This window comes from Pelodiscus sinensis, chromosome Z (assembly GCF_052426305.1).
Source record: "Pelodiscus sinensis isolate ZL-2025 chromosome Z, ASM5242630v1, whole genome shotgun sequence".
Classification (NCBI taxonomy): Eukaryota; Metazoa; Chordata; order Testudines; family Trionychidae; genus Pelodiscus; species Pelodiscus sinensis.
Genome location: NC_143085.1, coordinates 33,207,162 through 33,232,339, shown reverse-complemented (window position 1 = coordinate 33,232,339; position 25,178 = coordinate 33,207,162). Strand labels below are relative to the sequence as shown.

Sequence of the window (25,178 nt, the reverse complement as noted above, 5' to 3'; positions counted from 1 at the left end):
AGCTGCAGAGTCGACTATTGCCTATCCTGAGTTTAGAGATTTGCCCTGCACCATCTGAATGCAAGTAGCTAGAGCCCTGCAAATCTGCAGAGATCCGTTTTATAGCTGCAGTTCATTTTTGAAGATACGGATGCAGTTACACATTTTGTATTTAGAACCCTGCAAATTTGCCGATACGCACAGGTATGCACATCTGTTGATGTGGGTGCAGCTATCTGCAGCTTATTTTGGTGGCTATGGATGCAAATACAAATGGCAACAGACTTACATAAATCCAGGCAAGTCTCCACATAGGGAGAGGAAGGAAACCAGAATCTCCTGTAGATGTCCAATGAGGCGCGCACACACAAAACTCACAAGCCTCTGGAAGTTAACTAGATGAGTTGTACTGAAATAGAGTGGAGTGCTTTGCTACATGGCTATCCAATTTGCAGTAGGCAATAAAAGCAGCAGCTTAACAACACTGAAATATCATATATTACAAAAAAAGCTTGGCTATGTTCACGCTCTTGATGAAGGGAGCAGACACAACACAGAGCTACACTGTGGAGGAAAGCTAAATGTAATTAGATCAGAAATGCTTCCCAGTCTAGTGTGGAGGTTACATAATAAAATAAATCTTTAATATAAGTATTACAGAAAAAGAATTGGAGTAATGGTCAAAAACTTATAAGAAAAATTATTTTTATTCCTAATTTTTAATTCTGCTGTTTACAAATATGCTTTTATACTGATAATATAACCTTGCAGCAATTAAAATCACAGCACAGCTTGCAAAGCAGCTGAACTAACACCCATAAATACCATAAGGGAAAACAATGAACAACCACTAATATTTCTATACATGATCTATTATTTTAATGTCACATTTTGACAATTGTAAATGATCTACAGAATGCATGTGGGCAAAAGGAATTAAGTGAGTCTTTTGAAACACTAAATGTATAATAAAACAGCGCATCATTATTAACATTTACATGATTCACATCAAATTGATGACATCCTAAATGTCCTCCTTTTAAAGGATAGAGATTTTCAATAAAATATTACATTTCATTTAATACTCTGGTACAATACTTCATACATTGCAGGAAAAAAATAAATGTACGGTCTAGTCCACCTAATAAAGGATATTTTTTTCCATTAGCCTTTAGTACTGTAATAAAAAAATCACAATAGTGTCATAAATAACCAGGTCTGTAATTAATAATTACATTTTGCTATTTAAAAATTGAAAAATTAAAAATTAATTTGAAATAATGAAGAAAAATGTCCTAGTACCAACTGTCTGATTTATCCCATCCCTACAATGAAAAAGGAAACAAGTTTTATAGCTAGGGATACAACTAACGAAGTTGCATTTTTCAATACATATACCTCAAGAGAAAATAAGTTTGGTCAACAGAAGACCTAATCAGTCCTACTAAAGGTTACCTGAAATTAAAATGTATGCTATAAAATATTCAGTCAATTAGGTCTGCAGCAGTTTCTTGCTAGCCTATAATACTGCACCTTCAGAGTTGGTTTAAATTTCCCTTGTGGTATAGTCTTCTACTATAGAATGCTTCAAAACTGCATCCCTTTTCCATTCCATTCTTACAGCAATAGCTTGTAACATGATGTTAAATTAGTTTTCAAAAACTCACTAAAATACATGAAACCAAGTGTCCATTTTTCCCCTGTACCAAAGGAGGTTTCTCTCTCTTGTTTGATTTGTAATAAAACAACTGATGTTTAAAATAATAGTAAAAGAGAAAGACACACAAAGAGTTTACCCCTCTGTTGACTATGTTTGAAAGGCAGCTGGTTTGTAACTTGTAAGATCTCCCTCCCCTTTGGTTTTCAGCAGGGCCAGACACTCCAGTTAAAAAAGAAACAGCTCTCTCTAACATACAATCTTTTGGAATCTTTTCTAATTAAAAAAAAAAACATTCATCCATCATGCGCTCCTAAAAATTAACACACATTCTAGACAAATAAGATTCCCTCAGTTCCAATAACAAATAAGTACAGAGGTAAGTTCCACAGAGCTTAAATTCTATCTTATGATAGGCAGTCTTATGCTGAATACATCAGCATATTATTGGTTGCAGCTCTCACAAGTCAATCTTTACGACAGGTCACATTAGTGCAGTTCATAAGCTACGGCTTAGAGGATCTTCCTTTGAACTTTCATTTTGGTGCAAAGTATTTCTAATCCTGAACATGCACTCCATTTCTTCCTGATTTAAAAGTTGGTTGCATCCAGGGAAGTATTCAAAAACACAACTCGGCACTTAAATGATCCCTATTTAATCTTTGCAGAAAAAGTCAACAGGATGAAACTATATATGGAGGCTGAGGAAGGAAGGTGATATAAAGCAAATACTGTATGCTATTCGTGACAGAATGAACAAAAATAGATGAACAAAAATTATTCTTTCATAAATCCATAAGAATTTTAGATCTACAGAGGGTGGAAATATTAATGACTGTACTATAGATTATGACATTAAGACACAAATATTATGGTTTGCTGGTGACAGGATTTCCAGGACCAGAAGATAAGAGGTATTAAGAGGCAAAGTAACAAAGTTCAGCTTAAGTTAAGATGCACCTTCATTCAGTTCAGACAAAAACAAAATGTGAAGCATTTGACTTTGCAAAGCATTCTCAGGGAAAGTTAATGCAAGCCCAACATCAATGTTGGGGACACAAACGTTTCACTAATTACATTCCAGGCTTATGTGTAATTTCACTAATATGATTAATAATGTAACTTCATCACTTCTGCACCCTTCCTGCACATACAATGCAATGCAGTGATTGCCATGATCTGCATACTCTAAATAAAAATAACAACACCTCCAATACCACCTAGTGGCTTCACCATAATTCTCCATCAGCAGGGAGAGGAAAAATGCTGCTAAGATACCACTGGTACCTATGCCTTGATCCTGATCCTGCTATTAGCACCGTCAGCTGCTCTAAGCTCCAATGGGAGATCTAGAGTCAGATAACACAACAAGGCAAGGTTTCTCTAGTGTGTTTATAGGCCTTCTGCAGATGAAGAAACTCAAGAAACTGTGGCATGATAATAGCATCTCTCACTGCTGGCATCACTCTGGGAGGATTTTGTTTCATTAATAATAATCAAAAGTGTTTTTAGAAACAGATACAGTATTTTTTTTAGTTAAAACATGGACAGTAAATTGGATGTGGCTCTGAAAGGCACTTTAGGCAGAATGTTAGTGAAACTCCTGCCTGATAAAACAGACCAGAACAAGCTGCTGTTGACTGCTACCTGCACTGCCCTTTTCACTAAGGCAATATAGGTGATAGCTAGTTTCCACATAGTTCTTTTCCCCAGGCAACTCTGAACGAGCCACCTGCAGTAGTGTAAGGCCTTACTGAGAACCAGATGGCCCAATAACTATAATTTTTAAGAAGGGAGTCACTCCAGCCTAAGATAACAGTTTGCACAGGCAGTTATCAGCATTCCCTGTAAGCTGAGCGCTTGGGTGGCTGCCCAGGAGAGAGTCAGATTCTGTTCAGCTGATTGGCAAAGGCAGATCACCCACAGCTGCTCGCAGCCAGCAGCATGTGTTTCCATTCGTGGTGCATACCCACACATGCCTGGGTGCACATAACAAAATTTATTCTGCACATGGATGGAAAAAATTAGAGGGAACACTGGCGGATACTCGTTTATTTTAATATGATGTCAAGTGCTACTGCAGAGCTTCCTAAAATGTCTCAACTCTCCTGCTTAATACATGATCACTAACAAACTAACATAGGCAGCAGCCCCTATAGCTGTGTTTTTTGACAGCTGTGTTTTTTGTAAATTGGTATCTTAGATACGAATCATCTAGAGAATGTTCTAGTCTGATGCAAAGGCTACTTTTTGTAGTTACTCAAAAATAGCCCATCCAGCAACACAGCTGAGAAGTAATCAAAGCCATCAGCTGTTACAAAAAACCACCTTCATATAAAAAATTAACTGTTCACCCTGACAAACCAAGAACAAGTTTGAACTGTATTAAAACTCTGAATGTGGGTGATCCACAGTCTTCAAACAATCAAGTTTAGTTCCCATTACTATTTGATATTAATGTAATGGACTTACCCACATTATTGCTTCCCGAACACAAAAAAAAAAAAAAAAAAAAAATCCCCACAACTTTCTCTAACAAGAAATAATGTTAATAACTAGATTTTGAAACAAAAATGCTATCTGAAGCAGATGAATGCCAGTCTAACTGTTGGCCGGATTCACAATTAAAATTCTATAAAATATCTTTCTACATTGTAGAGAGGATTTCTTTTTTAATGTGAAAAATGAGCAATTGTAAATCAGGTATTAGAGAGAAAGGATATAATGATCTTTAGATGGTCTTAAATTTTGCTTACTACTGAAGGGATAAACAACCGTAAATAAAAAGTTCATTCTTCATGCGAAGCTTGTTCCATCTCTTTCTTGACCTTTTTTAAAAAAAATATTCATTTCTGTGAAAGTGAAAAAAATTGTAAGTCCTTTAGAAACATATAATTCATCATCGTGAACGTACATGGAGTTACTTTATTTTTACACTTAGCATAAACAGCAGTGATTGATCTTAGATCTAAAATATCAGATGGAATTTCAAACAACTATAGCCCTCTATCAGTTTAATGAAATATAATCTGGTCTTCTCCCATATATGTGGAGTGGCTATTCTTCATGATCACTTTACAACTGTAAACTTGTTCTATCAAAGGTACAGTAACAGGTCTGACATCCTATAACGAAAATAAAAATTACTAATTTCTTAGAGAAGTAGCTAAAAGAACTGAGATCTAATTTACTTTTCATCATTTACAGTGTTCATTTTGCATTTCAGTTGCATTGGACAATAAATAAAAGCCTAAACTTTTAATTCTTGAAAGGATTAGCATAAGGTATCTCTGGCCCAAAATGTAAGAATATATCAAAAGAATATAGAAACCTAACTTCAAAAGACAATTCATTAAAAACTTAAATTCAAGATGCCATATTTCCAAATGAAATCTGAAGTACTGGGCTTGTCTATGAGAAACAGCAAGAATGAAACAAATATATTCCATTACATTTGACTGGGGAGCAGAGAAATTATAGGTATTTAAATATAGTATAAGGCAAAATGCAAGTACTTATCTGAGTGATGGTAAGGGCTTAGTTTAGTGATATTATATGAATAATAGGACAAAGACCCTTCACTTTCTACTCCAGAGTCTTAGTTCCAAACTGTCTTGCACTGGCAGTGACTGAAAGGCATTCATATACATTTGGGACCTGAAGTCAATCAGTGTTCTTAGATTAGTTCCTTGTGGACACCTTTCCACTTCATACACACACAGTTGGCACTTTTCTGATAGTGTCAGTAAGAGGCCAAGGATTTGACAGGCTGCTGCCTTGTATCCTTCAGTAGTCTCCAAGTGCCTAGTGTACGCCAGGATCAAAGCATACTTGCAAAGCAGCATGGGCAAGCTTACAGTGCAGCTGTCTAGGTTGGACTGTTTCCAGACACTGAATGTTTTAGTATTCAGGACCGTATATGTAATATCTTCTATAAGCACCCAGTTTACTTCAATTTAAAGGAAAGAATTCCAATTACAAGACAAAAGTAAGGCTATTCAGAGCAAAGATCAGAACTAATACTCCATCTTGCTTCTGAAGTTGGAAGGCAAACTCCCATTATAAAGTTAAAATTGGTTCTAGTAGTTTAACTCCTTCGAGGGCCAAGTGAGTGGCAATACAAAACAGAGATTTTAAGATGTGTACTGTTCCCTGGATATAGGGAATACTAATTAGGGAGCTATGGAAATTTAGACTTCAAAACAGGATATACCACAAAAAAACAGTGAGCAGATCTTCAGACCATGATTTATTTAACAAATGTCTAGTCTATGGGCCATACTCCAACTCTGATGTGGGTTACAGTCTATTGGGTCAGGGTGAATGCCATTTCCTTTATATGCCATAATGGCTCTGATGCAATCAATTATATAAAGGTCTACGTAAATCATGTTTGCAGATCACTGGCCCAGCCACTCTCTGAAGCAGAGATGTTCTATCACATAAGCACATTATACCCACATGCTAAAACCTTGTACAAAGTTTTACTTTAAAAAGTTTTAAGGTTTTATTGATAATTTCCAGAGCAAATGAGTCTAGAATTATTCAGTGCAATACAAAAGTAGCCGGTGTCACAAACTCTCCCTGAGATCTGAAAGTTTATCTGATTCTTGCCTTTCAGATCTGTGCAAATGGAGATTCTACAGTGAGATGCAGAACAGCATTCACCCCAACCTCCCATAGCTGTATCGACCTAGCAGTGCTAACATGAGCATAAAAACATATTTGGTCAACATATCAAAATGGGAGGATTTAAAAACCACTTACAGTCCAACACAACCCTCAATATCTAAAGACTCACTGAGTGCCACAGTCTCAATTCTGAAATGTATTTAATCGAAGAATCTTTGCCACAATGGTTGGTTTAGCAGTTAAAAGTTTCAATCATATCCTGCAGCCTTTACCGATGTGTAATAATCAAAACCAATTATAACCTGTGATGGAAGTCTGCCTTCAAACTTTAAGCAAGATGGAGCGTTATCTCTGCTCTCTCCTCTTTGCTCTGCATGGTCTGACTTGTGTGTGTAAGAACTGGAATTCTTTCCTTTAAGTAAACTGGGTGTTTATTGAGACAGCCCTGAAGACTTAAACATTCTATTATTACATTATTGATTGCTGTACATCAATAAAGATTGCAGGATCTGACCCCAGAGGTTAGAGAGTTGAGCCACTAGGAAGTACATGTGCTGAGAAAAGTGCTCTTCTGAGAGTCACTTTTCAAGCTGTACCTGCATTTCTGATGATTTCTCTGAGTCACCATCATTTCCCCTCAAATTATATTCCTTTCAAATTCCCTTCTTTGGATATTGAACCATGGTGGGGGGAAGAGGAGAGAGGAGCAAGATGAAGGTATACGTCAATAGCCTTTCATTCTCTTTAATTTTTGTAAATGTTCTAGAAAGTAAAATGCTTTTATCCTTTTTTTAACTGAGTAAATTTAGTCTCAGCTGGAGCAGCCCAAAAAGCACTGTGTCAGATCTGGCTCCACTCAGTCCAAAATATTACTCACCTCAGTTGGTAAATCAAATGGCTATGAAAATGAGGTTGAATACTTCAGCTGCTAAACCAACTGACACTATAGCCATGATTGCTGGATTAAATATATTTTGTGGCTAACCGTGGTTATGTTAAAATATGCTAGTGCAACAAAAGCAGCTTTAAGCTAGATCACACTAGAATTTCCAATGTGCATACCTTCCTTTGCATGGAAGTTTCTGTACATCTCATCTGAAGCTTTTCTGCTGCTGCTGCATCAACCCCACATTTTCATATACTCTAGCACTATCTTCTCTCATTCTAAAATGACAGATTTTTATAGAGAAATAAAGTCAGGTTTACTAGAAAATAAATACACATCGCATAATTCAACTAAGACAGCTAATACTAGTTCAGTTCTCTTGAAAGCACAGAGTATCTGGATTCAGAATACTGGGTGATTTCTGCATGACCCGATCTATGGGGCAAATTCTGCGACAACTCCACCCAATGCCTGCTTTAATACCTAGAGGGTTGCATAGAGTTAAGTCAGCACAAAACTTGGGACAGAATGAAGGCAAGATTCCAAAAGAGTGGCATTGCAGTTCTACTGCAATTCCGGTCATTAAAGAAGTTAACAAGAAAACACGATACAATAGGGAAAACAGAATGGCAAATTGTTAAGTGATTTGAGACCTAGAGACTATTTTTTTTAAACAAAGGAGCTGTTCTCCATCTCACTGCACCTCCAAGCACAGACATATTCACTTCAGTGTGCTCTAGCTAAATTCTAATCTAGGTCACTGAATACTTTCAACCTACATTTTCCTTAGCTCAGATACCATAGTGATAGTCAGCGTAGAAATACAAGACAGATCATTTCAATGGAATATAGTATTGTCTTTACTTTCAGTCCCAAATTATTGTTAAGCAATGTTGCTATATTCTTGCTAAACAGTTGTTCTATTCATTGGTAGCTGCAGGGACACAATGCACGATTTGTGTTCTATGAATAGAAAAACCAGTATATATTTCATATCCAAGTGCTTCACGACCCAAGATATCCTATATGTTTTAAGGCAGGGGTTCTCAACCTTTTTCTTTCTGAGCCCTCCCTCCCCCTCAACATGGTATAAAAACTCCATGATCCAGCTGTGCCACAATAACTGGTTTTCCGCATATAAAAGCCAGGTCTGGCATTAGGGGGTAGCAAGCAGGCCAGCTCTTTGGGGCACCGTGGCAGAGGAGCCCTCGCAAAGTTAGCTAGGCTTTGACTTCCCGACCAGGTAGTAGGGTTCAGAGCTCCAGGCTTCAGCCTGGGGATGGGACTTTGGCTTTCTGCCCTGGGCGCCAGCAAGTCTAATACTCGCCCTGCTCAGAGTACCTCCTGAAACCGGCTCATGGCCCCCCAGGGGACTCCAACGCTCTGGCTGAGAACCACTGTTTCAATGAATTAAAGACCCTTCTCACCAAAGGCCCCTTTGTATCAAATGAAAAATAAGCGCAGTCCCGAAAAATTCCATTTGTGGGGACACCTGAAAAAATTAATAAGATCTCAAGTGAAACTGAGTAGAGAAAGACAGCAAGAGTTTGCTCAGGAAATTCCTCTCATATGATTAGAAATAAACCCTTGCAAGGAAAACAGCCCACAACAAAGCTCTCAAAGGCTGCACCTACTTGAATTCACACGCCATTCAGAACTTATTTACTACTGTCAGAAACTGCTACTTACTCTGGACAGGCTGGGGTCGGAGTACATGGCGGGAGTGGACTCTGATCCCCGCTTGTCTGGTCCGATAAAGAATATTTAATGTTTGTGTATTCATGCCCTTTTCTCTTACTCTTCTGAAAAGAGAGTCAACACAAAAATTAAACAGATTTAGAATTGCCAATAATAACAGAAATCTATATTTGTGAAAGGTAATAGTTAAGTTCAAGAAATTAAATGTAAATTAGCCAAACCTACTTTTTCTAGAAAAGTTTTTGATTTTGTGTAAAAGTTAAAGCATGAAAGATCTCATTTCTGTAATTACAACATGCAGTCTGGCTACTACTAGAGACAGAGGTTATCTTTGACTACTGGCAACTTTTGGTAAAAATCTTCACAGAACACTTGGTCCTAGCCCATCTATCCCCTCTTTCTCTCCCTCCCCCCCCACCCCGCGCCGATCTCAAATAAGATGTGCCAACTTTGTGAATTTATCCAAACCTGGTCAAAAGATTCATCCTTCAGTGTACTCTAGACAATGTCAGCCAGTGGATTGAAAAGGTCAAACACATGCACAAGTTCCACTCTAACAATACATTGTGGAAAAAGTTTGTAGGGCTCAGACCAAATGCACCAATGAGCCAATCAATCCTATGACCCAGTGTTTCCCAAATAGTGTTCCATGGAACCCCAGGATTCCGCGAAGTGAAAGTAAGGGTTCGCGAGAACCCGATCACTCCCACCCTCCCCCGAGCCAGTCTTTGGGGTGGGCCAGCATTTTGTTTTTGTTTTTTTTGGGGGGGGGAGGGGTTTCTTGACAGTTCCTTCCTCCCCCCCTCTCCCCGGAGATGGTGGTGGGGTTTTTTTTTTCTTCTTCTTCTGTTTCTGTTGTGATCAGTTTCTCCCAGCTGTTTTTTTTTTTAAGGTTCCGTGGTCAAATAAAATTGGGAAACACTGCTATGTCCAATCGTCCCTGTAAGCTATGCACTAGTACAGGCACTCTCGAGAGATTCCAGTGCCACCCAAATGATTAACTGAGTGCCCACTGCTAGGTTTGTGTTCCTCCTGTTGGTGCACACTCACATATGCCTTGGTGAATAACAAAATTTATTCTGCACATGGATGGAAAAATCTGTAAGTGGATGGAAAAGACTGGAAGGCACACTGCCTATGACTGAGAATTTCAAAACCTCTTCAAAGACTTGTGACAGGTCTACACTGAAAAATTACACTGTCACAGCTATGTCCCTCAAGCGGTTTGAAAAAAAACATACCTGAGAGATGTAGCAATCCCAACTTAATTCCTGGTATAGACAGCACTAGGCCAATGGGAGAATTCTTCCCTAGGCCTAACTTCTGCCTTCAAGTGGATTAACCAGAATGATGACAGAACCCCGCCCAGTGCTGTCCTAAGTGTCTACACTGATGTGCTACAGGAACACAGCTGCACCAACGACACAATAGTATTTTAAATAAAGATGTAGCCTTGGATTCCTAATTCACATTAAAGCAATTTTGAAAATTTCAGCCTATATTTTACTATACTGTAGCTGCCACTAGAAATGTAATGTTCTCTCACTTCTGCCTCCCATTTTCTCTTGACAAATCACTTTACAGGGACCACTAGTCAAAACCAATTATATTATTGTTGTAAATTTTCAAAAATCAGATTGAAGGGGAATAAAGGTTCAGAACCTGTCCCTATTTTAGAATCTGTGAGATACACATTCTCACCTAGACACAGCTAGTAAAGATCAATTTTATGCTGCAGACTAAAATTGTATTTTAAATTCTTCTAACTATGTGATAAATTACAATTCAACCAGCAGGGTTATTTTAAGTGTAAAAAGCAGCAGAGAAGCAGAATAAAAGACAGTTTTGTTCCTTGATCTGACTAAATTAGAGGAAACAAACCATGAAGATGTAAATCTAAGACATCTGAGTTCTTCCTCTGAGTTCACTGATTTGTTATAATTAATTCCTATTATTCAGTGTAACTATTCCTACCACATTTTTATTATTCCTAATTAGAAATAATTATTCAAGAGACTTCAGTGTTACTAAAAAATAAGTATTGCTTCCAAGAAGGAAATTAATCAAACAGGTTTAACTTTGTAGTTTTCATACATTCAGAAGAGACAGGCAATATTTAACACAACATTGATTACATCAAGACTTCGGAGGCTCTCAATGCCAAAAGGCAATAGGGAATACTTCTAGAATAGAGCTGGGTAAACAACTCAGGACACTGTCTGAATTAGGGCATGAATAAGTGGACACCTGCAAATCCATGGGTATCTGCTTTATACCCACGGGTATCCTCATCCGTGGACATTCACGGTTCATTATACAGATATGGACATGGGTACAAATTCTGTATCTAAAACCCAGCAAACTTGCAGCTATCCACTGTATATCTGTGGCTATCCACATCTATGGATGCAGATATTCATGGATCATTTTTGTGGATATGGATGCAGATGAAAATTTTGTATCCATGCCGGGCTCTAAGAATAAGATATTGACCTTGCTTCACCCAAAAGTTTTTCTTTCCAAAACCATTTTTTGAGGGGAGTGGGTGTTCCTCTGGTAAAAAGGATGACTGAAACAACAGATTTCACCATAACATAAGCTGCAAATGGGGGACAGGAGACACTCAGCTGCTTCTTTCATTCTACCGATGCTCCCAACTCTTTTCCATTCATTTTTGTTTCTCTCTCTTACTGCCTATGTGGAGCACCGTCAGGCCATCAAAAGGCTGCTCAGGATTACATTAGCTTCCTGCAAGAGCTTCAAAGGGCTTTTTATTCCAAAACTAGAAGCACTATTACTGTACTAGAGCAAAGAAAAGCACAGAACCCAGTTGAAGTCTTGTTACCATTTTAGCCCAGCAGTATACATTTTACATGACTACAGATTTCACCTGACCATCATAGGAGAGAATGATTCCTCTGTTCTCATATCAGACACAAATGTAACTGTATTAGCTCCATATGTATTGGAAATACTGTATCAGATCTAAAAAACAAACTCCAAGAGACAGTAAAGGAAATTTTGTGAAAAGCTGTGAGTGAAATGAACAATATATAATCTTTGAGGGACGGAGCTTTGCAGGACACATCCATGTATTTTCAAACTTCCATCAGCTTTAAGGCAAGGTAGGACAGAGCAGAGTCATAAAAGAAAAATGTCTGACGCGTCCAGGATGTACTGTTCTGCAGATGGTTGAGATCAGGTGTGGAATAGATGATATGAATGGTTTGAGAAAAGGGATCAGTAGTGTTAGCTATATAGTGGTTACAGCTACCTTCTGAGAACAGACCCTGCCATTCCAGACAAGGCTAAGAACTCAGGATGGCAGTCATGTAGGGTAAGAGCTGAAAGAACCAGGGAAGAAAAGGACAGAAAAAGAACAAGCCTTTTCTCCACCACAGCACAATACAAACAATTGGCAAAGGCATTTGGGGTGTAGTGGAGGTTTCTGGAGCAAGGAATGACCTCTGCAGTTCTACTACAACTAATCCTGACCCAGACAATATTCATTCCAGTGCAGCCACTCTGACTTATGATGAGAGTTTCCGCTCTAAATGTTCTCTCTTCCTTGGCTATTATGCTGTAATAACATTGGCTCCATTCTTTAAAAGTATTTCTTTCCAAAAATTTAAACTATGACCAATGTAATTACTTTTTAATACTTAAAACTTAAAATGTTAGGCACCCAAAACAGGTGTTGTAGTAACTTCTGTTTGAATAGAATTGCTACACTTTCAACACAGATATAATGGACAGACTTCAAATCCATATGCCATACAATGACGCATACTGGAGCCTTCTTTATTAAGACTGAGAGCCTTTCTTTTCATTCCTTGCACATCCTAATCAGTGATGTTAATGGGAGTTCTGAGTGTACAAGGAATGTAGGATTGGGCCTCAGAAATTGCTGCGCCTTCCAGGAAATCACTATAGGTAGGAATGTTAATGAAAGAACCTTTTCCCCTCCGAGATGGCAGAGACTAAGCATTTTTTACCGTTTGAGATCTGTCTAAATCCTTCAGTTTCAGCAAGTGTTTTAAGACAGTGACTTGAAATAAATGGCAAAGCTCTTTGAACAAACAGTGCAACAGAACAAGCCTTTTCATGATGCATACAATCAACATACTATAAATACACCTCAGAGTCAGACAGCAACCAGGCAATTCTGCTTTTTCCCATCATCACGGCAAGTTCCTAATCAGCATCATTGCATAAAGACCATGGTAGGTTCCGACCAACGTACCTGCTCCTCTTCAATTCTACGCTGTAGAGTTTCAATATAGTGCTGTACTGCCATGTAAATAAATCTGTACTGTGCTTCTGTCTGAACCATCCCAGACCGCTGTGATCTCACCATCTGAATGGTCTTTGGAACATCAATATCACAGTCTACACCTAGAAGAAATCACCCATATTACACTGCTGCACTAGCACAGGATGTTTTCACTGTCAGCTCTTTGGGACAGACTGTGTTTTCCCTAGTGAATGTAAGACACATAGTACATTTGGTTGCTATAACAATGATTTGGGGTGGTAATCAGAATCTGAGACCCTTATTTAGCCATTTGTACATCAACTTGCAGTAAAGACAAGCTATCCAGCTCTTCTGTAGGAGGAAAGAGCCAGCACTCAGCATTGCCCTATTAGATTCCAAATGGAGTCACGTGCAGTCTACAGCTGAAAATATTCATCATAATATAGAGGCACTAATGTAGAGGTGAAATACTTGAAACTTAAAGAAAATAGTGCATCCCATCATAACTGAGGAGATTAGTGATAAGCAGTCTTCAGATCAGGAAAGACCTTATATTAGTATAGTCAGGGCTCAATAAATCTGCTTATCTACTCGCCTGTGGCGAGAAGATTTCACCCAGTCGCCCCGTTCACTGGCAGTTCGCGCATGCGCAGTGCGGGTCTCGCGCATACTCAGTACGGGGCTGGTGAGTGTTTTTTGCTGTGATCGTCGAGCTCTGAGTATAGTATTAATTTTATGTTGAACAACATAAAAAATATGAACATTGCATTGTCTGTCCACTATAACATTAGAAGTTGCCCTTGCAAATAGGAAACCAAAATCATTAAAATGTTTTGGACAACAAATATGGCAAACAGTATGTACAAATGGAAGGCTGCAAAAAACCGTGTTGGCAAAAAGCAGGTATGTGAGCAAAAAAACCAACGAAATTTACAAAACAACTGAAGGTGAGATGCAAAATCCTCATTCCAGGATTTGGCCATATGACTCCCATTGAAGTAAATGGGGACACATCGCTAGGGATGTGATATCTCCTAGGCACAAACATACACTGTGCAACTTTTGCCTGATCTTCACCAATTGTTCACAGTACCTGTGAAAAAACTAAACTGGGGACCTACCTTTTTCTCGGATTATGTCAATAAGAATATCAATCACAATAAAAGTCCCTGTTCGTCCAATTCCAGCACTGTCAAAAAAAAAAAAAAAAAAAAAAAAGGAAGTAATTTAGTTTCCTTTCTGAATAGGCAATAAAGTCACAGTAGACCAACAAGTGTCCAATATAAAGATGTACTGGACTTCCAGATGATATTATCAAACAAATGGAACTGAGCTATGACTGACAAAATAGTTTCAAGTTCTTAACTAACTAGAAACAAAGAGTGATTTTCCTGCAGAAAACAGAAGTAATATAATGGAACAGCACAACTCAATTTAGGATTTAGTAAACATTCTCAATTTACAGAGAAGCATAAAGTCATCCCTCTTCCTATAACCCCATAAAGAAACCCTCCTCTGCACGCACAAAGACACAGACTCTCAGACTTCTGAAAAATAAATACTAATATTCACGCTGTGATAAGGGCAGCTAGCATGCATCATCTCCCAAATTCTGAAACATGTGCAAAGTTATTCATCCATCAAACTTCAAGTGTTTTCTCAGGTAGCCAAATACCCAAGAAAAAATGGCATTTTTCAGAAAGAAATGTTTAATTCTTAAAGAAGCTTATAGTGGAAGCTAGGAAATATGTCACATTATTGTACCTGCAATGTACCACAACAGGACCTGCATCAGTGATGCTTTCTTGCTTGTGGTGGACTTCTTCTAAGAAGTCCAGGACACCACCAGGGTCACTGGGTACTCCATGATCAGGCCAGGTTCTGAAGTGATATTGCCAGACTGTTCTCTCAGTGTTCCCCTGAAAAAACCCCCCCACCAAACATACAAGTGAAAAGTTAAATATATCAAGAGACACCCAGCCACAAGCATCCATTTACTCAGATGAATCAGTTGATTTATAAAAGGAAAACACAACAGACTCCTTAACACCATCAAAACCTAAAAAGGCCACACATTCCTATTTATTACAGTAACTTCTCTCTTGCCTCCTCAACACACATGCTTCCACTCCAGATGAACACAAGCCTCCAAAATATTTCTTCCCATCCTGGCAATCGGACCTCATCATCTGCTTAAACTGTAGCAAGAGAGTTTTAGGTTGCACATTAGGAAAAACTTCCTAACTGTCAGGGTGGTTAAACAGTGGAATAAGTTGCCTAAGGAGATTGTGGAATCTCCATCTCTGGAGATATCTATCTGGGATGGTCTAGAACAGCATTTCTCAAACTGTGGGTTGCGACCCCCAGGGGGGGGTCGCAAGCAACTTAAGAGGGGGGTCACAGCTGGATTCGGTTTTTTACTTGTGACCCCTCTTCCCCAGGCCGTGAAGAGTGGCAGGGTGGCGGAAGGCAGCCGCTGGCAAGCCATGCAGCGTGGCTAGGGCCGCGGGACTCCAGGAGCATGGCTCAGCTGCAGGAGGAGGCAAGGCAGCAGGAGAGTAAGGCCAGCGCAGGAGCAGACGCAGAAGGGGCCGGGCAGGGCACAGTTGCTGGGCGACCAAACACTTCCCCAGCTGGGAGAGGGTGGGGTCCCTCAGGCAGCAGGCTGGGGGATTGGGTCAGGGCAGAGGACCCGGAGGTAAATAAGGGCATGTGGGGGTCAGAGGAGAGGAGAGGAGAGGAGAGGAGAGGAGAGGAGAGGAGAGGAGAGGAGAGGGAAAAAAAACCACACCAAAGGGACACAGAGGAGAAAGAGACAGGGGGAAGGAGCCTGTAGGGGGGACGGGCATTGAGGACTGCAAATGCCTTGAAGGAACTCCAGGAGGGCAAGGAGTCTGGTGAAAAGGGGGGAGGAAGTGACCCAGGGGAGTGGAGGGGGGGGGAGAGTCACACAAATTCACTTAGCATTTTAGGGGGTCGTGGTATCACAAAGTTTGAGAACCCCTAGTCTAGAAGATACTGGGTCCTGCCATGAAAGCAGGGTACTGGACTCGATGACCTCTCGAGGTCCCTTCCAATTCTAGTGTTCTATGATTCCATGAATCCCTTCATGGCTTCCTGCTTCTCCACTGCAATCATCTCTAGCTTCTTGTCCTCACCTTCAGGACTCTGCCTCTTAGAACATAATCTAGCTTCAGTAGGATGACTTGCACAATTTCCTAGTTGCTGAGTCAGAGCCTTAGTCTCTTATTCACTGTTTATGGTTTTACTGGGCCAGTGACAATCAGTCTAAGCAACCTGCTTGTTGGCTTATCCCTCAGCAGATTTTACACCTTCTTCTACACTCTCCGCTATACACAGATTGGTCTGCATGACCTGGTTTGCCAACCTAACACTCTCCCATCCTTCAAACCTCTCCTTTAAAAATCACTTTTAACACCTTCATGAAGAGTCAGTTTCTTTTTCATCCACATGTAAGTCAAGCACATGTGCACATGCTTTTGCTGAGTAACCACACATAACATCCAAAGTTCTCTCCTTCCCCATTGCCACCCCACTGTGATGCAGCTCCTTTGGTCACAGACTAAGCTCTTTAGGGCTGCAACTCTGTGCAACACACTCAAACTTTGCATGCTTTTGCGTACTGCAGAAAAAATTAGTGAACAGGGAGGCTGTCATATAAGGAGCCTAGAAATAACTGTCAATACTAGGTATCTTAACCAAGATGATGTAAGGCCCTCAGATGCTATAATGAAGTGGCACATGCAAGCACCTAAATAGAGCAAAGGCTAATTAGGTTTGCATTTACGGACAAGACTACTTTATCATCAGGTTTCCCAATAAATCTAGAGACACACACTCTTTGAAGTGCTTAACTTCTGGCTACAAGAATCTGGAGGGTCAAGACATTATCCCAAGCTCAAAAGACCAAAATCACTTGATTTAGAACCTGAGTCTCGAAGTGAAGGTTAGGGCTTGATTTATTAAAACTTAAAGATTATTTGTTCCTAAACTCTCTTTCTGTCCACCAGCAGAAGATTTAGTCCTTTCTGCAATTCTTTTTTGCATCCTAAATTTAAAAATTAATATTTATTATAAACTAGAAAAGAACTAACCAATCAACCAAAGAAAAACTACTGACATACTTACCTGACCAACTTTAGAAAGTTTGAGTTCTCTTAGCGTATAGTCATGAGCAGCACTTTCTTTAACATTCCTAACACGCATAACTCCATACTCCTTTAATGCGTATTCATCAGGCCAATATTTGACACACTTACTCTGGAAGATGGAAGAAAAAAAAACAGTTTAATATCTGATTTCACAAGTCAGATTGTTTTTTAAAATGCAGTTTTCTGAAGATTTAAACATATTTTATATAAATACCGAGTTTACAGTTACTAACACAGTGCAAACTGGCAAAGGCTAGTTTAACAGGGAAAACTAGATTAGCCTGTATCACCCAATGTCCTTTAATGTTTGATATTTCTTTTCCCTGTGCAAGATGGAGGAGAAAAGAGACTACAAGGAAGCTTTAAGGGTCCCAGGATAGCTTTGGGAGTGGGAGCATTTTGCTTTCCAGCAATGTTCCTGATTTCGTTAGCTTCAATAGATACCAAAATTAAACTAATTAACTAACTAACTAACTAAATAAATAAAAATCTCATCATTGTGACGGTAAAAAGGAAAGCCCCTAGAAGCATATGCCACACTCACCTCAAAAGTAGTTTTAATACATGGAGAACTTCAAGTGGACTGCATTAACCTAAGAAGTAGCTCTAAAAATCTTGTATTTAAAGCTATAAATATAAGTCAAAGAAATGAGCCATTTTTAACACAGAAGCATCTTGGAAGACATTTGCCTTTCACATCATTTGGAAATCAGAGCAGAGAAGGCTCACTGGACCTCCAGGCCTTCACTCAAACAATGAGGAATTGTTCTCCACAGAGTACTGAACGCATCTCACTTTGATATTTAAGCCTGATTCAGAGTGTCCCACTTTCCTTAGAAGACTACTCTAGGGCCTGTGGTAATGTATTCCATATAACAAAAGCAAGTCCTCCAAAACCAAGTAAAAATAGTAATAAGAAATAGCAAGATCCTTGAGAACATTCAAATGCAAACCTAGTCTACGTACTGTAGGGATGAATAATTTCTAGAAGACATACAGACAGATTTTCTAGCAATATCAAATGCAGGCCACCCACAGATTAGTGAAGAGAATGACTTCCCCATAAATGTGCATCTGAAGGTCAGTAATTTCACTGCCAAAACTCAACAGCAATAGAAAACATGAGAGAGGGAAAGTATCTTGCTGCCAACACGAGAAGCTATTATGCTAGATGAGGGAAGCATGCATACACATTTGCCAGGATGCTTTGGAACTAAGCTTTTGTTTATTTGTATTTTCCTCAAAAAGCATAAGCTGCACTGAAACTCACATTTTGTATTTAAATCAACATAGATAACAATTTGCCAATTTAATGCAGGATACTGAACAAGGAGGCAGCTGTTGGCATAAAGAGTCTCAACGGTAATGTGTAACATTAAAGAGTCATCAGTGTGAGAAAGGGGATGCATTGTACATCAGCTCAGTGGATCTCTTCCAAGACTGCACTATTTTAATTTGAGAGAGACAGGGTGGAGACGATTATTGAGGGAGGGAGAGAGAATTATTTTAATTTGTAATGATGTGCCTTTGTGTGATTCTCTAACTGCATATTTTGTAGTCTCAACATTCTTAGATGGATCTGAGAGTTTCAGGAATCCCTACTGCCTGAAGTAAACTGGTCCTAAAGTCATCCTCTCTAGGACAGATGCTTCCTTCTACCTCAAAAAGCACCTTGAGCTGGGGTGTATAAGCTTTCACATCCAACCAGGACAGCAATCTGTGTCTACTGAAATAGAAAAGGCACACTGAATCTCTCAAAAATACTTAGCACATGCTGCATCACTAATGATCTGATTACTGAATCATTCTAAAGGGCTGTGTTTTTAGTGTGGAGAGAAGACTGGCACGACTTAGAGAAGTGCCAGGAAATGTGGGGAATGTACAGCAGAGGTGTTGACTGGAGGAACAAGGATCGAAGTTAACGCAAAAAGGGCTATTGCTAGAGTGTCAGCCATATCTAGCAATCACTGACAAAAAAACAAAGCAAAAGATGAGTCAAGACAAGCCTTGCCTAGTTGGTAAAATATCACAGAAGTTACAGGGTCCTGGGGATGCTCTGAAGTATGACTCTTTTAAAAACACCCACAATCTCTTCATTTTGTTCCAGGAGTGAGGGTGCCAAGGCACAGCTCTTGAGCCAATGGGCCAGCTGGTCTTTCTTCACTGCACTCTGAACAGACGGAACCCGTCATAGAGTCCTTCATCAAGCCACCCAGGTAGAAGTCACAGATTTTTTGATTTTTTAAATAAAGGGCAGGCAGGATTTTAACAACTCAGACATCAAAACCAGGACCAACCCACAGCCCTGTACATGGCATGCTGGAGACTTTAAGGCGGGGGAAAACCCCAACAAAAGCTACAAATATCCAGCTTTCATGCTAAGTGTATTAACAGATCTCACCGCTTCATATGGTCAAGCAAAGGGGAAAAAATGGTCAATTATTTGTTAAATAACAGAGCACTAGCTATTTTCTTACTTAGTCTTCTTCGAGTCCTCCTCACACTGAGTGGAATATTTTCTTTTTACTGAAGAGATGAAGTATAAGATTCAAACAGAAAGTATCATTCTGACCAAGAGATGGAAAGAAGAACACAGACAAGACAAAGTGTTTGCAGACATCTAAGGCAAAGCACTCCTGAGAGAGAAACCCAAGCTGCACACAAGCAGTGGTGTCACTGTCAAGAACTCTTTCTGTTTTTTCTCATCCAGCAAGTTTAGGAGTCAGAAACAGAGTAATTGCCCCAGATTACAGGAGGAGAGAACAAACAAGATCTCAATTCCTTTAAAGAAACAAGACACAGTTCTGGGATACGTTACTGTAAAAGTTCTTGCTTTCAAAGTAATAAACATGCTGGCATTGCCAGAGCACTTCACTAGAGACTTGCAGATCACTAGGGTTGAGTGAGCAGCTGTGTTCTTGCAGAACATGGCACACAGACTGCACTTGCAGGCAGAAGACAGAATGTTAGAAATAAAAGAGCTAAATCATTCCTGCTTTGGGGGTTCTCAGCTGGATGCAGTTGTGATCCAACTGACTTGCTCATCATACAAGCCCAAAGAGCGTTGTCACTGCCAAGTATGGAAAGCAATGAAGTAATGGAGGAAGAAGAGAAATACATTCTGGTAGTCAGCATGCCAGCCTAGCTGCGCAAGTTTACTAATTTCTTCACTATTCCTTCTCCTTAAGTAACAGATCTAAGGGCAGCATAGCAATACATATAAGGGTCACTTATTCAAGCTCTATAAACAAGAGCCTGACCTGTGAAATGAGTGCGCTCTTGATTCCTTTCGCTGTCAGTGAGAGGAGAAGGCATTCTGCATCTTGCAGGTCAGGACTTGGGCCTCCAATGGGAGTCACATCTGCACCATGTCATCATATTTAAGTTTGTAAGTCAGTGTGACTGAAGACTGGTTAGTCTTTAATTTGTGTTGAAAAATAATTAATTTTACTGGGACCCGCCTACGGTTCCATTTTACCTTTCCTCTTTCGACTTCTTTTGTTGTCATAACGATAACGCGAGAGTTCTCCTGGAATACCATTCTCCAGAAGTCATTCACTGTGTTCTGCAGGCAGCCTTGAGTAGCAATGTAACTTTTTTTTGGCTTTGAATTGTTGCATTTAGTTTCAAATTCAGGCTAGAGATCAAAACAAGCATCAATGAATGATGTGACTGTAAAGAATAATTTACTTTAGTAGGGATGCAAATGCAAGCAGGCTTTGAACTAGACAATAACACACTTACCATAATAATATTAGCATTGATATAATCTGAAACTGGTTCATTTGGATCTCCATCATGTAGAACAACTCTGGTGTGATCAACTAGAGGAAGGATAAGTAAACAGCATATTAAACTCCTGCATTCTGTGGTTGCTATCTAGCCAAATTGTAATTGTTTCCTTCGTACCAAAAGAATGACATAAAGGCCACGTTTTGCATGTTCTTGACAACTTACCATTTCTAATAGCTAAGAAAATGGCCAGAAGACTCAACCTTTCCTCTCTCCCTGCTCTCTAGGACAATTTCAAATTTCTGAAGAAATTAAAATCAAACATCAAGTTGTTTGTGTTCTCTTTTTAGGCATTGCTTAATATTTGCAATTAATTTGAATATGAGATATATAAAAAGTATATATAATTATTCTGCCCTGCACCACTCCAGCATAAGTTAATCCTCTTAAATATACTGAGCATTAGTGCTGATCACTCAACACATTTAGCTTGTTGATGTTTTAAAACACTGTACTTACTGGCCAATAATGATCAGCTTCCCAGTGAAATGACATACCAGTATCAACCCAATGTTAACAGTGAAAAAAGAAGAAAAGGTGAATACTACTTACAAGGTAAAATGTTTTTGTATCTATTTTTGTTTTTGCTTTCTTGCCGTTGACCCTCTTTACGACTATATAGAAGTTTGCATTCTTGCTGTTGTAATGTCTAGATGAAAAGAATATAAACAACTGGTTTCACTAAAACTTATATCATGTTGGCAATGAGGAGACACACCACACATAGCAGTGACTGTGGAGAAAAAAAATCTGACTTTTGACTATCAGATGAGAAGAGACATCATTAGAAAAATAAAATCTCATGGTTTAATAAGGTTGGTCCAAAGGGTTAAATACGTTGAATTAGGAAATTCAAAACAGCAGTTACAAGAAATAATCTGACAGCTTTGAAGGCAAAGGTTTATGTAAGGAATCCAAATGGCTGTAATTTCAACCTCCTAGGGAGCTTTACATACAAAAACAATATTTGGTTACAAAAACCCATCATAAAATGCGTTGGGCTGCTGGTTTTGGAGGTGGGAGGGGGGTTATACAGAAGTTTGACAATCCAAAGGAAACCCAAACAAGCCAGCTGCAAAATGAAAATGAATGCCTGAATGAGAACATACTGAACTGCGTGCCAGATCTTCCAAGTGTTACATCTTCTGGCTAGATTTCTAAATGAAGGTAAGCATTAAAACATGATTCAAGTCTAATTCCTAAAATGCACTATGTAGTAGGGATGTTAACAAGCGGTTACCTAGGTAATTGTGTAACTGTGAAAAATCTGGAAGCCTGGTTCCAGCTGCCAGCCCCACTCCCAGGGAGCTAGCTGTACTGCAGGCTCTGCAGTATAAAGTTTATAAAGTGTATACTGCAGAGCCTGCAGTGCAGGGCAACAGCCAGCTCCCCACAAGTGGTGCCAGGGCCAGTGTGTAACCGTTACGGTAACCAACAAGCTCAGGCTTTCTGATTAACCATTTAAAGGGTTACACTATTACATCCCTACTATGTAGTGGCCATGTTACAACAAATTCAGGAATGAAGAAGTGCGCCATATGTGGCCTCTCAACCTTGACACAACTGAAGTTAAGGGTCCTCACAAAGCATACCCAAAGACTTGTGTCATCATATGAAGCAAGAAGCTGGGCTGAGATTTCCCAATCAGTTCAATCAGAAAATCACAAATATTTTTGCAAATGGAAACGTAGCTTCATAAAACACCACCCTTGAAGCGCAGCAATTGGGACCTGGTGCAAGCGGGGACTACTTCAGTCCCTGCTTGCACTGTTTTCCCCGTTGTGCCTCTGCCTTCCTCTGCCCTCCTCCCACCCCTTACCCCACCCCCATGAAGGCTTATCTGGTAGTTGACTAATCACTTACATCCCTAATTGCTAGATTTTTCTCTTAAAAAAGACTTCCTATAAGCAGCTCTAGATAAAAACTTGTCACATTAGAATAAGACTATTCAAGGCAGACATGTTCTAAAATAGGACCAGAAAGTAAAATTAGCAACCATAACAGCAACAGGACTTACGCTTTTGCATGGAAAGTTCTGTATATGCTTAATCTTAAGGCATTCCTCTGAAGAGAGGCAAGTATTATACCCTCTTTTTACAACTGAGCAGAAGGATGATCTCATAATTACAGCACTAGCTTTGGAACTGGAAATCATGGATCAATTCCCCACTCCACCACAAAACTCCTGTGTTATTTTGGATAAGTTACCAAGTTCCTCTGCCTTTCCATTTCCCTATATTTAGTATGAAGATAAGATATCTATAGGAGAGTTGTGAGTGTGTGCGAATGCTTGCTAAGTGCCAAGAACAGAAGATGTTCTTCTAGTATAAAGTGTTAGGAGTAGTAATCATTTATGGTGCAAAGTTCTACAGAAGGTTCACTTCAGCTAACAACATGTGCCTGCCATACTGCATGATGCTTCAGGTGCTTGGATAAGCCAATTACACTGAACACCGTGGGTGTAATTAGCACTTTGAAGCTACTAGTATTGCACGTTTAACTGTGTTCATTTTATAATCTGCAAGCAAAGTTCGCCCTCGGGGTCTTTCAGCATGGGACTCAAGCAGGCAAGACTACAGAAATGTCCTTGCTTCATACAAACAATTATTATTGCTCTGTGCATCCCTGAGGAAAGGCTCATGAGCTGCAGCAACATGTAGAGAGCCCATTAAAGTTGTACATAGTACAACAATAAATCTGGTTGCAATAATAGATGGTGGTTGTTAATTCACTATACCAGCCAAGCACTAAATTCATCAAAAACCCTTTTTTTTCCGAAGCAAAAGAATAAAGAACACTGCCAACATCTCTATCAAGTAGCTCACAGGAAAAGAGGAATTGTATCTTTAAATATACTGAAAAGGAAAGTAATTTGGGTAGTAACACCATAAATAGCACAATCTGAAGCATCATGGACACCCAGAGTCTTCCACAGAGATAGACAACTAATGACTGTTAGAGCTGAAAAATAGCAAAATTAACATTTTATAAGATGGCTTCATTTCAGAGGCCACCACCTGTAAAAAGACAGTTACGAATAACACAGCAATTTCCAAAAGGCAATGAAAGTGAATGGAAGGAAGTATAAAACAGCTCACAAGAAAGATTTTCTATTTTCATAACTTTTCCTCCTTTCTTAAATTTTTGGCTTCCCAGTGAATACATTTATTCAGGAAAGTCAGAGCATTTATCTGTCCTGTTTCAACACGGGCCAGCCACAGTCAATCAGCTACATTATGAGTGTCTCTTCCACTACTCCAACAGGCCATAAATCATCTCAGGCCAGCCCAAAAGGGGAAGCAAGAGGTACAGTAACAATGCTAGCTGTGTGTGTACATATATGAATCTACAGTATATTTGGAAGGGAACTGTGTGGGAATGCTTAGCCCTCTGGATTACATTACGTCCCTCTGACACGAATATTGGCACATAGGGAGGAATCCAGTCTCTTCCCTTCCTGGGCAGCTAAACATTAGTCCACAGGCCATCAAAATCACTTCACCAGCCAGCAATAACTACAAAAGGGGAAAAGCGGGAGGGGGGGACTCAAGAGTACCTTTAGGACTCTTGCTAGTGAAGTCTGAGTCCTGGAAGTATAAATTCCCAGTTCCCAGGAAAGGATGCTAACTGCAGTACTCGGTCACATGCATCGTAGTTTAAATGTCATAATATTACAGCTATTAAAGTATGCCACAGACCATGGTTTCTGCATACAAAGCTCTTTTTCACATCCACATGGAAACTCTAGCTAGGCAGAATGTGGCTGCTTGACATGAGATATATGGAGCATATTTGCATGTCCTGTGTGGAAGCCAAGGGATGCTAGTTTGATAGACTCTTAAATCTCCTGGGCCCTAGTTTTTCAAGGCTGCCTCCTCTTTCTCCACATTCCCTCATGACAGTGATCAGCTGAGATAATTCTGTTGATGGTCCCTTTTCTGACAGTCAATGGGCAGATAATTTGAGGGGGAGAAAAACTACTCAACTCAGACAGAACAGAGACCAGAAACTCTTGTTTCCATCTTCTTCTTGTCTTTCTCTGATCAAGATCAAGAAACTGTTTATTTCCCTCTCATGCTGGTAGAGAGCAATTTCCTACCTCAGCTA

The 25,178-nt window shown here is 39.5% G+C and overlaps 1 protein-coding gene across 4 annotated transcripts in view; it reads right to left on the bottom strand.

The window, feature by feature from the left end:
- Positions 1-835: 835 nt before the first annotated feature.
- Positions 836-25,178, bottom strand: part of PTPN11 (protein tyrosine phosphatase non-receptor type 11) — a 50,287-nt gene continuing 25,944 nt past the window's right edge. For 3 of the 4 annotated variants that reach the window (XM_075898753.2, XM_075898750.2, XM_075898751.2), the window contains exons 7-16: positions 21,624-21,720; positions 21,024-21,103; positions 20,758-20,916; positions 17,257-17,388; positions 14,872-15,026; positions 14,229-14,296; positions 13,096-13,247; positions 8,844-8,956; positions 7,331-7,432; positions 836-4,488 (exon numbers count right to left, since the gene is read on the bottom strand). In XM_075898753.2, the coding sequence (XP_075754868.1) occupies positions 7,360-7,432; positions 8,844-8,956; positions 13,096-13,247; positions 14,229-14,296; positions 14,872-15,026; positions 17,257-17,388; positions 20,758-20,916; positions 21,024-21,103; positions 21,624-21,720 (1,029 nt within the window). In that variant the 3' untranslated portion in view covers positions 836-4,488; positions 7,331-7,359. The remainder of the gene's footprint in view (positions 4,489-7,330; positions 7,433-8,843; positions 8,957-13,095; positions 13,248-14,228; positions 14,297-14,871; positions 15,027-17,256; positions 17,389-20,757; positions 20,917-21,023; positions 21,104-21,623; positions 21,721-25,178) is intronic. The other variant, XM_075898752.2, reaches the window with a different exon arrangement.